Source organism: Vanessa atalanta, chromosome 4 (genome assembly GCF_905147765.1).
Source record: "Vanessa atalanta chromosome 4, ilVanAtal1.2, whole genome shotgun sequence".
NCBI classification, from domain to species: Eukaryota; Metazoa; Arthropoda; class Insecta; order Lepidoptera; family Nymphalidae; genus Vanessa; species Vanessa atalanta.
Window position 1 is genome coordinate 10547407 of NC_061874.1, and position 14189 is coordinate 10561595.

At 28.9% G+C, this 14189-nt stretch overlaps 2 protein-coding genes across 2 annotated transcripts; one reads left to right on the forward strand and one right to left on the reverse strand.

The window, feature by feature from the left end:
* Positions 1–223: 223 nt before the first annotated feature.
* On the reverse strand, positions 224–2980 carry LOC125077833 (protein FAM50 homolog). Its single transcript, XM_047689919.1, has 6 exons — positions 2524–2980; positions 2353–2448; positions 2021–2225; positions 1454–1608; positions 865–977; positions 224–514 (listed from the first exon to the last, which is right to left on the reverse strand). Exons 1-6 carry the CDS (start codon positions 2866–2868, stop codon positions 415–417), a joined length of 1014 nt encoding a protein of 337 aa, XP_047545875.1. The 5' UTR covers positions 2869–2980; the 3' UTR covers positions 224–414.
* A 574-nt stretch (positions 2981–3554) lies between these two features.
* Positions 3555–13817, forward strand: LOC125077904 (gem-associated protein 5-like). The gene is made up of 18 exons (XM_047690016.1): positions 3555–3815; positions 3946–4105; positions 4844–5060; positions 5711–6314; positions 6384–6575; positions 7291–7545; positions 7953–8139; positions 8305–8464; positions 8822–8978; positions 9128–9267; positions 9823–9944; positions 10270–10444; positions 10801–11217; positions 11320–11467; positions 11733–11812; positions 12278–12410; positions 12651–12737; positions 13109–13817. The coding sequence occupies exons 1-18, from the start codon at positions 3616–3618 to the stop codon at positions 13374–13376; spliced, it is 3702 nt and encodes a 1233-aa protein (XP_047545972.1). The 5' UTR covers positions 3555–3615; the 3' UTR covers positions 13377–13817.
* Positions 13818–14189: the final 372 nt, after the last annotated feature.

Consider the following 14189-nt stretch of genomic DNA (forward strand, 5'->3'; position numbering starts at 1 on the left):
ATCTATCTCGTATGAGTATTTTCAAACATTAGGATTTATCAGTTTTATAATAAATGTAATAGCTTAATTTCCTAATTGCATTAAACTGAAATTGAATAGAAAACACTAAAAAAAACATAACCAAGATGACCCAGTGGTTAGGACACCTGATTCCTAATAAAAGTTTGTGGGTTCATACCCAATGGATATTTTCTTAGCCACAGATAAGAAACAAAAAAGAGACTTAAAAATTACAAACTACTTTAATGTTTTAATATAATAATAACTTATTTGATAATTAAACTAGCATTTAAATTAATATTTATGACAATCATCGGTTAATTCACTGTCCAGTAATAACATTGTCACACTAGTTTTTTAGTATACAATGTATACTGTATGTATACTATACATGTATGTAATTACTACTGTATCTTATTTTCCTTTAATTGTATATTTGGAATATGTTTTAGTTGGATCATAGGGTTCCCACCTAGATGCAGGAAAGATATGTTTGTTTCTTTCATACCACGATCTGTAATAATGGAAAATTATAATATAATAAAGATATATTTTATTTTATGGAAAGGCATTTTTAAGATAAAGTACAAATATATATTAAGTTGAATTTACAGAGAAAAAATACTCAAGGACTATCTTAATATAATTACGTACTTCCCACATAGACTTATATTTATTGATTTATTTTAATGGCATGTATAATACCAACAAATATACAGGAGAAACAGAAACTGTTTTTTTTTTAAAGTAATTTTAATAATAAGTAGGGTTTTTCAGTATTATTACATAAGACATTTTAGGAAGTTAAAAATGAGTTGTTTTGTTACCTTATACAAATTTACCGCAACAAAATATTTTACTAACCTTAAAAGTACTTTTCCAGCATGTGAATCTTGTTTTTCTTGAGTTGCATCATTCACTAATCGTATATCATCTGAGGCATCAAATTGGAATAGGGGACCACTCTTACCTCTTGCCTACAAAATAATATTCATTTTAGGTACAAAATTCAAATAATAAAACAAATCAATAGACATTCAATGTTTTCCTTTTAATATAAACAGTTGTTTTAAAATAAGTTTTAAAGTAAGCATTATAAGAGATTTTCATCTAATGTGCACATCAGAACCAATATATACCATACAAATAATCATATTTACTTGATCTTAACCTTTACAAAAATAAATTTTTGAAAAAGAAAATTTATTTTTCTTTCAAGCTTTCGCTTGCATATATTTTTGTTAACAATGTGGATTTTATTAAGTATCGAGAAACACTTAAGTAAGATTTTGTCTTTGTTTTTCTAAACGACATTAGTGTATTTTTTTATAAAAATATTGATATCCTTATTTATTAAAAATAATATATTTTTGCAAAAGTTGTCTAACATAATATGTTGATCTCTAAATACATGCACTAATTTAATAAGAAAGACAAATACCTAACTACATACCTTTGTAACAATAAAGTCATAAAATGTATAATGATGCGGCAATATCAGGTCTTCTTTTACATACATAAGTTGATCAGCTGATACTGTTTTCAGTTCACTAAACTCAGGCCTAAGTGTATCCAAACATCTTTGAAGGAATTGATATATAGAATTACCTGAAATGTATTTCAGCATAGTTACAATTTATTTAAAGTTTAATAATGTCTGTAGAATTGTAGATAAAAATGATGTTACTTATTTTTGTTTTATTAAATAAAACCAAATGTAAATAAAAAGGTTGTTTTTATTGATTAAGTTCCCAGTAAGTGTTATATAAATCTAGGGTTTGCAAATTATAGGGAAGGGTCTGCCTGGCAAATTTCTAAACTAAGGTAAAGAAATCAATAATAAACTTTCCCAGGGAACCGTATTTTGTTTACAACATACATTTTACTAATAGCTAAATTGGTCTCAAATTTATTTATTTACTAAAGTATAGATTTATATTATTTGTGTTGTTATGGGGTGTGGGATTTTGGACTCTTTCTTGAAGTGAGGATGATTGACATAGTCAAACTGATTGCATACCTTTTTTTAATGTGACATTTCTTCTATGGCCGGATCCATCCCAGTAGCTGAATGTAACAGTAATTGGCTCATCCTTAAGGCTCGCTTGAGTCATGACCCACTCTAATCTGAGCTCCTCCCTTAATTTCAAATCAGCTTCCTCTCGTTCTCTGTCAGGTAAAAATGATGTGTCTACATCTGGATTTTTTTTAATTTTTTTACATACCTGTAAATGACATTATTGGCTGGTTTTTACTAACTTAGTCTATTTATTGTTAAAAAGTATGTCAAAATAAATGATGAATTCAAACTATCATTAGAAAAGTAATATAATATAAAAAAAATTAACATACTGTTTCATCTTTGTCTCGCCAAGTAGTTTCTGGCGTTTCTTCGTCTTCTACATCTTCTTCTTCATCTTCATTTAAATCAAAAGAAAGAGCTTGAATCTGAAAAAAAATTACAACATTAAATATAATTATATATAAAAAATAAAAATACTTTTTGTTGCAGTTTTAATTTACTTGTCTTTTTTGTTTATTTTTTTGGGCCTGTTTAGCTTCTATTTCTTTTTGACGTTCCTTCTCTTTTTCCGCTTTCTTTTGGGCTAACTTTTTCTCCCTTTCTCGAACTATATGTTCTTGTTTGGCTTTCATTTCATCAAGAGTTACTAAGCCAATAGTAGAACTTTTTAATTGTTGTTCCACTGCATCATAATGTGTAGCGAATTTGTTTTCGATATTATCTATCTTTAAATCCTCTTCAATCTTCTTTTTTCGTAGTTCTATTTCTTGTTGTGCTTTTTCTCGTTTCTTCATTAAATGCATGGCTCTGCCAGCTTCTGAAGCTGCACCTTTGTAGTGGGCCATTTTAAACAATTTTTAATGTTATTGAAGAATTAATGTTTATTTCTCGAATATTCAGCACGAGAAACCTACGGCAGCTCGGTTATCTACTTAACACATTTGACAGTCCCTCCTCTCAAAGTCAAAACAAAAGTAATACTAAACTAACAAAACTCACAAAACAGATTATATATATTTAATATTATTACAAAGTATCGACTACCATAACTTTGTTTCACTAAATTATATATAGTTAAATAGAATTTAAAAACTGCATTGAATAAATACAAGATAAACAAAAGTATGTAGAAATTCGTAACTAAATAAAAAATATATATGTATGTAAAGTGAAATTTCAGGAAATACATAAAGTTGATTTGAAAAGTTGTTACTCTTTGATAAAAGTATGATATGTGATATGTGTACGCTACTGAAGTACTGAGATCAAATTACACTAAGCGTTTCATATTATTTGATGAGAATGTGTTCTACTAAATCGATAACTTTTTTCATTCGGCCAGGTATGAGTAGCGATTTTGCAAATGAAGATAAAGCCTTCGTTACACGTATGTAAACAACCGACAAAGAATGGCCAACTAGGCTTATAGTAATTTCACAAACCACACGTAGTGTGAGCAGGCCGGCATTTGAGCTAACGTGTGGAGCAAGCGTTTGGCTAGCTAGGACCATATATACTCTGTGGCTTAGACTTAGCTAATAGTTTCGTTCTTTGCTTATACCGGCTTAAATAAACTGCTATATTTTAAAAACATGGACGAAAGTGTATTATTTCCGTCACCGAATTGGTTCCAAGTTTCGGGATTTGCAGTTTCTAAAGATGGTTGGTTAGTTTATGGTGGTCCAACAAAAAGTTTGTGTATTTTAAAACCTTTAGATCCTGGTCAAGATGGAATTCTACAGAAAACCCCATCATATCAAACTCAAATATATTGTAAAGTGCACAAAGAAAAGTATGTTCAATGTTCTTGTTTTTAGAAAATAAGACTTTTTTTAATTAGTATTTCACTTATTATCATTATCATTGTATTTTTGACTCATACTCCTATTTTTTGTTTAGTGTCTTTTATTAATTTATTACAGAATAGTGAGCGTAGATTTATCAAGGCAATGGCCTGAAAAGAAACTTATACTTACTGGAAGTGCTGATGGTATTGTTAAACAATGGAATGTTGATCAATTGGATAACAATGGCAAAATTAAATCAACTCACACCCATGCGGTTCACAAAAATGAAAAAGAGGTATATCCTTATTTTCTTCCTACTTTTATAGTTACTGGTTATTTTTGTTACTAATTGCAGTACAAATATGTTTAAATCTACACTTAAGAATAAAATAACATAAATATCTATAAATGTTACAAAATAATGTACAAAGGAAACCTTATACTTTAATAACAATCTCTTCCAGAGAACCTTTGGCTTGAGAGGACTTAGAAGTTCACTTAAAATATTTGAAACAAAAACAAATTTATTTAAATTATTCATAAAATTCTTGTATAAATATGTACAAACTTAAATATATGTAAAAGTGACTTTATATATGGTGAACAAATAATCTTTTAACATATAAGAATAAGTAACTGAATAAGTAACAAGCCCTATAGACTAAAATTATGCTCGTTGGACCAAAAGTAAAATAAAGCAAGTGTATAGTAATTATGTATTGATGCTAGTTACCACTGACTAAATTCAACATATATGTATTTTTTAGCTTACATTTCATGTATTTTAATCACAAATTAACTTTGTCCTTAGCTATCTTTTTTCAAATATTTCATTTTTAATAGTATATTTAAAATATATATTTATTTCAAGTCTATGCAAAATTTATTTTAAGTTTGACATAATTTTTAATTTTTGTCTATTTTGACACAAATATAATATTTAATTGCCAAATTAGGCTGTAACTTTTTCTTTTATTAATAATGGTATCTTATACAAGACCCAAATTGTAACTCTAAATGTTTTCCATTTTAGGAAGTTGTTGGTGTCGCCTACAGCAGTGAACCCTTTGCTGTAACTGTGGGTGGTTTTGGTAATGTTGTGAAATGGGATCTTAATTCAAATATAGCTAAAAATTATAATAACTTTCTAAAAAGTTTTCGACCAAGTTGTGTTGCTTGTTCCCATCACATTCCATTAAATGTAGCTGTTGGTACCAAACAAGGAGTGATTTTTGTATTAGACTTGAACAGTAAGTTCCTTTTTAACATATTCTACAGCAATCCATTTCATTAATAATACTCATAATTATTATCAACTGAGAGAAGTTCTCGCTGTAATAAATTACAACAAAGAGGTATAATTATATTTAAATTTTGTCTAAAAATGCATTTTTTATCACTAAAATCAAGTATTCTACATTTTATTTGTAATTTAATGACATTTTCTATATAGTTAACTAGTTGACGCCCATGGTTTCCCTCGCGTTTTAGGGGTTGGTTGTTATGTGTTAGGCAAATAAAGTAGCCCTTGTCCTTCCTTGGAGTTCAAGTTTGCTTTATACCAAATTTCGTCAAATTAAGTTAATTGGTTTGGCAGTGAAAGAGCGACAGACAGAGTTACTTTCACATTTATAATATTAGTATAGATTTATTTTGAACTAATACAGAATATAGATCTGCTTATTCTAATCGAGTTTTCGAAAAATTACACATTTACTTATTATTTTAAAAAACCCTACTGACTAACAAAGCATACCTAAGGAATGCCTTGATATTAAATTTGATAAATTTATTTTTTTATTCATTTATGATATGACATATAATGTCATTGTCAAAAGTGGAAGTAAAAAAAGTAATTAATAATGATGTCCAATTTTTCATTCAATTGAATGATTTGCAGATCAGGGGAAAATCATATACAAAATTAGAGGTCAAGATGATGAAATTGTCAATGTATCATGGTGTCCTCAGTATAAGACCATAGTCAGAAAATCTCTCAATGAGTCTCAAAGGAGGTCTACTGCCACGGAGAGGTTGGAAAAGATGAGGTCAGAAGTTGATGAACCTGAAGTAAATTTAAACAATTCTGCTATAGCCAAGACCCTACCAGAAGACAGTTTTGATGAAACCATTGTTCAAGAAGATGATATGTTTGATATATACAAAGATCATGAAGCAGATGAGTTTGGTCACAAAAAGTTTGAACCTGAAGATATAATAGTTAAAGTCAAAGAAGAAAAGGAGAATGATGACTTTTTAGCAGAGTGTCTAAAGCTCAAAGAAGTTATATTAAAAAACAAAAGTGAACCAGAACCAACAATAGCTAATCTAGTTGAAGCTTTAGATAAAACACATGTAGATAGTGATATTTCGGATTCAGAAGAACAAGAGAATGATACCGGAGAATCTCCAGAAGTCGATGAGAAAGAAACACAAGCAAAAGAATTAGGTGATTCTACCATACACACGCATAGGCACCTTTTAGCAACTATTGGAAAATATGGGTTAGTAGAAAAAATCTTTTTTTTTTTTTCCTTTCAAGGATATATTACTGATTAAGCATTTCGTTTCAGTGGTGTCCGGATATGGTCTAAAACAGGCAAACTTGTGGGTAGCTGTGCTGTACCTAATTCGGTAAATAAGAGTCAAAGAAATAAGAGACCAAATCCAAATTCAAACTCACTTTTGTGGTACAAACCTGATGTTCTTCTCATTGCTGATGGAAAGAGCCAACTATTAGAGTGTAATCCTTTAAAAATTGACTGGTAAGACTAAAACTTTCATATATTTTAATATAACTCAGTAAAAATTTAACTAAGATTACTAACTATTTATTCGTTGAGAAATTATGTATAGTAACATATTTATGAACAATCTATATCATTGAAATTTATGCCAAGTCTTTACCTTAAGAATAAAGTTCAGCCCAACAGCAGTGCCCAGCGGTAGTACATCTACCTGTAGATGAAGGCTTGACATATATTTCAATAGTACTAGGAGTGATGATAGACAAGCTTTAAGTTTAAATATTTCAATTGATTTTCTAAAAGCTCTATTTTGCATTATGAATTCTGAAATTCTTTTTTTTAATATGTCACATCTATCAACTACTTATATCCACTTAAGTTTTATGTTTAAAGCCTAAGCTTCATCACAATTACAACGCTGGCGAAATCTTTATAAAAAAATGTTACATTGTAATACCATAGATTATGTCATATTAATGCAAAGTCTAAGTTGTTTATTTGTCTTCATTCTTCCTGCCATTTAATCTCCTATTTTTTTAGGGTATTTCAAGAACTTTGCTTTAAATTTTTTTTTTCAGGGACCAGTATTAGTCTGACATACATAATATTAAATCAGACATTTTAAATAGCTTATGACCATTCTATGTTTAACGCTTAACTGTATTTTTAAATTTAATCACATAAAAGTATATTTTACACCAAATGCAATTTTATATTATTTATATTTTTTCAGTAAAAACAAACTTGAGTGGAGTGTGCTGCACACTTTCCACAAACGTGGCTTATATTGTATAGCAACAGATGCACCACGCGTTCAGTCGATGGACCAGTCGAGTGATCAGTTGCAGGATGAATGGAAAGTTTGGACAGTTGCACAGGATCGGAATATGGTGTGCTATTCCTTTGAGAAAAAACAAAAACTTGCCACATACAATACATGTGGAAGTTTTATATACACCTTGCAAAGTTGTCCATATGATGCGAAAAAGTAAGGGTAATTCTTAAATGTAATTCTTTGTTTTTCCAAATGAAGTGAGAGAAGTCACAAACTCATGTTCGATATTGTTTACAAGTTGCAACATACATCGGCAACAAAATCATAACTTAATGGAATAGTATTATACCAACATATCATTTTTTAAATTATATGACATGAATTTTAATGACAAACTTTTGTTTATTCAAGAGCTCTTACTTTTATCGCATTTGTTTTAGTTTGACTCAGACTAGAATGCTGTTTGTGAATACATTTACTGGTGGGTTTCGGCCTCACCAAAATACTAATGGTTAGGGTGGTTTCGTGCTCTACTAATCAACAGTTGAAATCAAACTGGTTTTTTTTGTAACTTTAAATATTCAATAATAATCAATTTAATATTTTAATTGTATTTCCAGGATAGCAGTGAGTGTAGGTGATGGTGCTGTGCGTGTATGGGAATCTGATATATGTGATGAAGATGGATTAAAACTTTCTTTAGGGAATGTTATGTCATTTTGGCAGAATGTCCAGGGAAAAGTGTTAACTTCTACATGGCACCCGACTAAGGAAAACTTACTAGCATTTGCCACTGCTGAATCAAGGGTAACTATTAATTTGTTAAATAACATTGTTTTTTAATGGTCTTTGGAAATGATTTACACAATGTTAAAAACCAGATGAGATTGTTACTATCTTGTGTATCATTCACATTCCATCGCTCAATAGATATCTCATGTATATAGAATATTTTGTTTAATATTTTTCCAGATCGGTATAATAGATGCAAGTAAATCTGAACGTCCGGCCAAAAACTTATTACCAGGTGTCAACGGAGCAATATATTCTCTTTGTTGGGGAGATAAATTTGATCTCTATGCTTGTGGCGGAGGTGATATGGTGTTGTATCACACTGATCAGCCTGAACAAGGTATGTTTAAATATCCACACTTCAGAATAAATAGGGTGTACAGAACATTTAGTTAAAAATTAAGTAAATGCTCATACTTTCGATCTCAAAATATGCAATCTAGAAGTTTAATTTGTTTTTTGAATAAAAAAAAAATCAGTGCCATATTGATTTGTCAGACAAAAGGACAACATTTTTAGGAAAGAATAGAATATATAGAAGGTATTTGACAATTTATTGGGTAAGTAAATGACATTAGAAAGGTTTAATAAACATATATTTTCTTGTTGTTTTTTCCTAGTTGACAAGTTGTCAAATGTTTTTTTATTACAATTAAAGATATCAAAAGTATATAACAAAGTTTATCTGTCTCTCCAGCTCCTGAACCAATAAATGTGGAGTTTGAAGGCAAGAAGTTACAAATCAGCTCAGGAGTTTGGTATCCAATGGGTCTAGTGTGTGGTAGTTATTATGGTGCTGTTGCTGTTCTGAACCCAGTAACCTATGAGCTTGTTACTGCCACTTTTGTTTTCAGGTAAACTAAAAGATTATTATACATTTTTTAAAGATAAGATTAATTGGATGTTCAATTTTGACTCTGCCACTACTACTGCTATCAATATAGTCAATCAGTCAATATATTAATATATATAATTTATACAAGAGATACATCTACTTTTCCAGCAAAATGATTCACAATATTACCTGGCATCCACAACAGACGTCTAATTCTAGCGAAGAATCTCCAAACAAAAATTTAATAGCCGTTTCATCATTGGATAAAGAATGCTTTATTGCTATACTTGAATATGCTGACAAAGGAGGTATGAGTTATGCTTTTAAGTAGTCTAAAATTTAATTACTATTTCAGATATTTATTAGTAACTAATCATACTGTTGATACTTTCCCTTACCAACAATGGAAAAAAGTAAACTAATTAAAAATTTAAAGTAATAAAACCTCCAACTATTTCCAATGTTTGATATAAACAGTGTTTTTAGATAAATCCTTGGAAATAGTTGGAGGAGGCTGATATACAGAATAACTAGTAATTTAAATCCATTTATATTTGTTATATGGGTCAAGAATGTTAAAGAGCAGTAATTTATATATGTACACATAAAGTAAATATTGTATGTAGAACAGTTCACTCTCATTTGTAACTCTCTCATTATGTTTAAAATATTCAACTATATATAAATGTAAAAAAGACACAACACATTTTATGAGATGGATCTTTAAAATAAAACTGGTAGCTATAATTCAAAATGTTGAAGTTATGTTCATCAAAAAAATGTAGATACAAATCCCCCTAACATTATTTAACTTTAAACTTCAATTAATAAATAATTGAATGATAAATTTTATTAATTTATAGATGGCCCTAAACTACATCCTTGGAAAATGCTCAATGGTCACCTAGAACCAGTGTGCCAAGTGACATGGAATCCACACAAAGATGGTTATCTTTTGTCCACATCATATGACAGTACAGTCCGCGTGAGTATAACACTCTTTATTTTAATTTAAGAATCATGCCGAACATAACTGCTGAGCCCTCCTTTTGACAAATGTTTGGATTTTATTCTACCACATTGTTACAGTAGGTTAGTTTCGGTTTTTACCAATATTTTATTGGATAATTAAAATGAAACAGAAACTAAGCGTTTATTGTATTTTTTTTTAAAGTTCATAATTTTTTTAACAATATATATATATATATATATATATATATATATATATATATATATAAAACATTTCGCTTCTACAAGTATTGTTTAATTGTGTATGTTTAACTTAAAAAATATTATTTTTTGTCCACTAGGTATGGGATGTTTCTGACGGCAAATGTATCGCCATTTTCGATGGGCACTATAAATCTTCGTTTTCTTCGTGCTGGAGTGCCTTTCCACAACTTTCGTCTACTATCATGTCTGGTGGAGCCGATTGTTGCTTAAGAATATGGAAGTATGAAGACCACCCTCCCGAAGCTTATTCAGGTCAGTAGTGTAATAGAAAAATCGAATATAGCAACTCCTCAATCACTTCTTCTTTAAATTTTATAGATGAATAAATTATTATAATATTTCCTTGATAAGGCAAGTACAAATGATGTACAGCGGAGGTTGTTAGTGGATGTGTGCCAATGCAAGTAAAAAAATTAGTAGTAATAAACATAATATAATATAAATTATATATACAATACCATTTAAGTAATTTATATTACATATCTATTATGCATATTTATTATTTATTCTATTACTATACATGTCTAAATATATACATATTATATGCAGACTATATTAGTTGTATATCTAAAGAATTTTCGACTAACAATGTATAATTATGTTTATAGAAGTCAAACATGAAACAGCTCTAAAAGAGAAAAAGAGAGAGAGGAAAGAAAGAAAAGAAGAAAAGAAATCAACAGAAAATGCAGCCGAAGAAAAACCTACTGAAATAGAATTAACAGAGGGTCAAGTTGCTACAAATGTGGATATTAATGCTAAAATAAAAGCACCAAAACGATTCCTCTTACCAACAATACAGCGACAAATGTCACCGTGCACCACAATTCAAAGTGTACGAAAATTGGCGGAAAAATATATTTTAGTCTCTGATAAGGTTCAATCAAATGGTAAATTAGAATCACCCGATCAATGTGAAGAGAAAAATGATTCGAACGATGTTAAAGAGGATAAATTAGAGGATGTAGATTTCACTAAGATGTTTGGAAGCACGAATGATATCAACGATTTGCTAGATATGGAGAGTAAGTGCTTTTTGAAATATATTATTTTACTAATTTTTTTTAAATCATAGTATTAAGTTAACAATACCTTACTAAAAGTTGTATTTATTATAATTATTTTAGTGCGAAAACATATTGAGAATGACAGATTTGAGGCTTCGATTATGCTATCGATATTCCGTGGTCACATCGACTCTATGATTCAGTTCGCGACGCAGAGGGACGCGCTCTGTCCTTTTCTAGTCAGTTTGTCGCCTTGTGTGTCTTTTAAGTAAGTAATTTTGATCCTATATAATAATAATACCATATGCAATCATTAATAAGCCATTTCTAGTATAAATATGAAATAATATATTTTTCTTATTAATAATATTAATAATATATTTTTATTATATTAAAAAGAAATATATTTAAGTAATCAAAAATAAAATCATTTGCTATAATACTGTATCATAATACAATGTAACAATTGACCTTCTAATTTGTCAATCCGTTTATTTTTATTGCTTGTATAAAATGTATTTTTCCGTACATAGGTATTGGAAAACTGTAACACAGCTGTATTTAGCTCAAATTGAAAGGCTGGTAGCTAAATCGGAACACAAAAAGTTATGGGGTGAGTACATAAATCTGAGTTTTAAAGTATATAAATTATCCATAAAATAGTTTTTAGTTTTATAGAATAAATACTGATGAAATATTCACATATATGCATTTAGACCAATCCAGTCAGTAGGTATTTAAAATCAAGAATTGGGTTTCAATTAAAAACAAATACATACATTTATGAAAAAAGGCATTAGAATTGTGCTCTGCAGTGAATAAATCTGCTGTTTTTCTAATGATATTCATTAGAACAACTGCAAAATGGCATGTAATATGTTAACTATAAGTATTTCTTTTTAAAAGCTTGCATTAGGATTTCCTAGTGTTTGACAAACATATCTTAAGTTATTCATGCAAAACGTGATAAAAATTTCCAATTTGTTTTATAAGATGAAAATTCAAAATTGTGCCAAATCATCACACTGGACAGGACCATCTGTACAACATTTAAACACTTTCAATCGTCTATTTCCAGAAAACAAGCACTATGGTGGTCAAATATATCGAAAAGTGGCACTACTGCTGAGCATACACGACGTAAAGGGTGCTGTTACAGCGCTCACAGACGCTAAGCTGTACAAGGAGGCCTACATACTATCTAAATCTAGGTATTTAATAGCTTTAAATGTTTAAACAAAAGTATTTTAATGTTATTGGTCATACAAATTGTTCTCTTCTAGATATAAATATATTATATTTATTATTTAAAGTAAAAAAATAAAATATACATAATATATATTATAATTAAATAATTTAAATTGACTGTAACTATACAATTATAATATTCATAATAGTTTGTGTAATATGAAATATTGTATAATTATAGCATTTTTTTTTTATTGTTTCAGACATATGGATAGTATAGCTGAAGAAACTTTAAAAATGTGGACAGCAGACTGTGCATACTCAGGATATATAAATATGACTGCTATTTGGTAATTACATTTTATAACTGATTGTGATAAATTGTGTAACATATTAAATCAACAAATATGAGTTTTAAGTTTAAAACAGTCTGGGAGTTAAATACTATCTAATCTTAATGACTAATAGTCTAGATACAATAATAGCTGCTGGTGTAAAAGGCGATTAATATGGCTAATAAGCCTTATTGACATCTAACAAAATAAAAACAGAAGATGAGATTTGAAATAGAACTGGCCAGATATTTAACAGTTCCGTTCTCTGCTGGCACACTTATTACTATGTCCTCTGTCAAAATTGTCAAACTTGCCTTCTGTCACACTAATTGATTTGTCACTCTTGTTAGGTAAAATGAACACAATATTTTTTTTCTATTTTCCAGTTACCTTGGATTAGGAGATGTGTACAATGCAGCTGTGACTTTAGCTAAGTCAAATGATCAAGAATGTCTTAGTTTAGCTGCAGAACTCGCTAAGGTTGCTGGGCAACCGACGTTTGCTAACCACATTGAAGATAAAAGATCTCAAATTCAAAGTGAAACGCCAGAGAAAGAAACTGAGGATTTAAAACCATTGCCTTCGAAGTTAGATCTGTTGCTGAAAAATATCCAAATAACAAGTGAAAATGTTACTGAAACCAATGAAGAGTGACATATGAAACCATGACAATATGTGTTGATGAATGCAAAATGAATTGCATGTGATTTAGAAGATTACTATTTTACAAAAAAACTGGTTTTTTATTAGTTAATGTTATGTGGTCTTACTAAATTCTATTTTAGAATTTTATTTTAGAAGACCATTAAAAGTTATAGGTATTTTTTAGTTAAATAAACCACAAATGTTGTTAAGGTAGTTTTAAAAATATTAAATATCACTTTACTGAAGTATAAACAGACACATTGTGCTATAATATATTAATAGGACAAAATGTGATGTTACTTATATTTAAATGACTATTTTGTTTTGTAAAGTGTGATTTTTAACTTTAAGTTAACCAATTGTTAAGTGGAACTAACTTTTAACCAGTTACTTGTTTAATACCTGTGTTTTAGGATTTAAGTTTATTTTTAAAATAAAAGATGGAACGTTTTTTTGTTTTATGTTGTGAAACCTTTGCTTTGTTATTACTTTATAAGAATAAGAAATGTTTATTTGAGACATAAATACCATATAAACAACAATAATGAAGAGTAAAAAAAGATTTAAAAAACAAAGACTGTTATTGTGGTATGTCCCAGAGTTATATTTTCAATACCTTTGCAGCTATGATAATGTCTATTACGAAGTAAGATAAATGGACATAAAATAACAAAATTTATATTAAATGTTTATTTTTAAGAGCGCTTATGTTAGATTAGCCGTTGTTGCTCGACTTTTTAAAGGGATAGTCAAATATTGTATAACAATTACTTAAACAAAGAATACTATACAAAAATTTAGTCTCTTATTAATAGAATCTAT

Bases quoted from the DNA above. Each gene is read 5' to 3' on its own strand.
- LOC125077833 (XM_047689919.1), bottom strand. From the start codon at position 2,868: ATGGCCCACTACAAAGGTGCAGCTTCAGAAGCTGGCAGAGCCATGCAT. The intron at 978-1,453 runs GTATGTAGTTAG...ATTATTTTGTAG, and splicing joins ATGACTTTATTGTTACAAAG to GCAAGAGGTAAGAGTGGTCC. The intron at 515-864 runs GTTAGTAAAATA...CCATTATTACAG, and splicing joins GCTGGAAAAGTACTTTTAAG to ATCGTGGTATGAAAGAAACA.
- LOC125077904 (XM_047690016.1), top strand. From the start codon at position 3,616: ATGGACGAAAGTGTATTATTTCCGTCACCGAATTGGTTCCAAGTTTCG. The intron at 3,816-3,945 runs GTATGTTCAATG...AATTTATTACAG, and splicing joins TGTAAAGTGCACAAAGAAAA to AATAGTGAGCGTAGATTTAT. The intron at 9,268-9,822 runs GTATGAGTTATG...ATTAATTTATAG, and splicing joins TGAATATGCTGACAAAGGAG to ATGGCCCTAAACTACATCCT.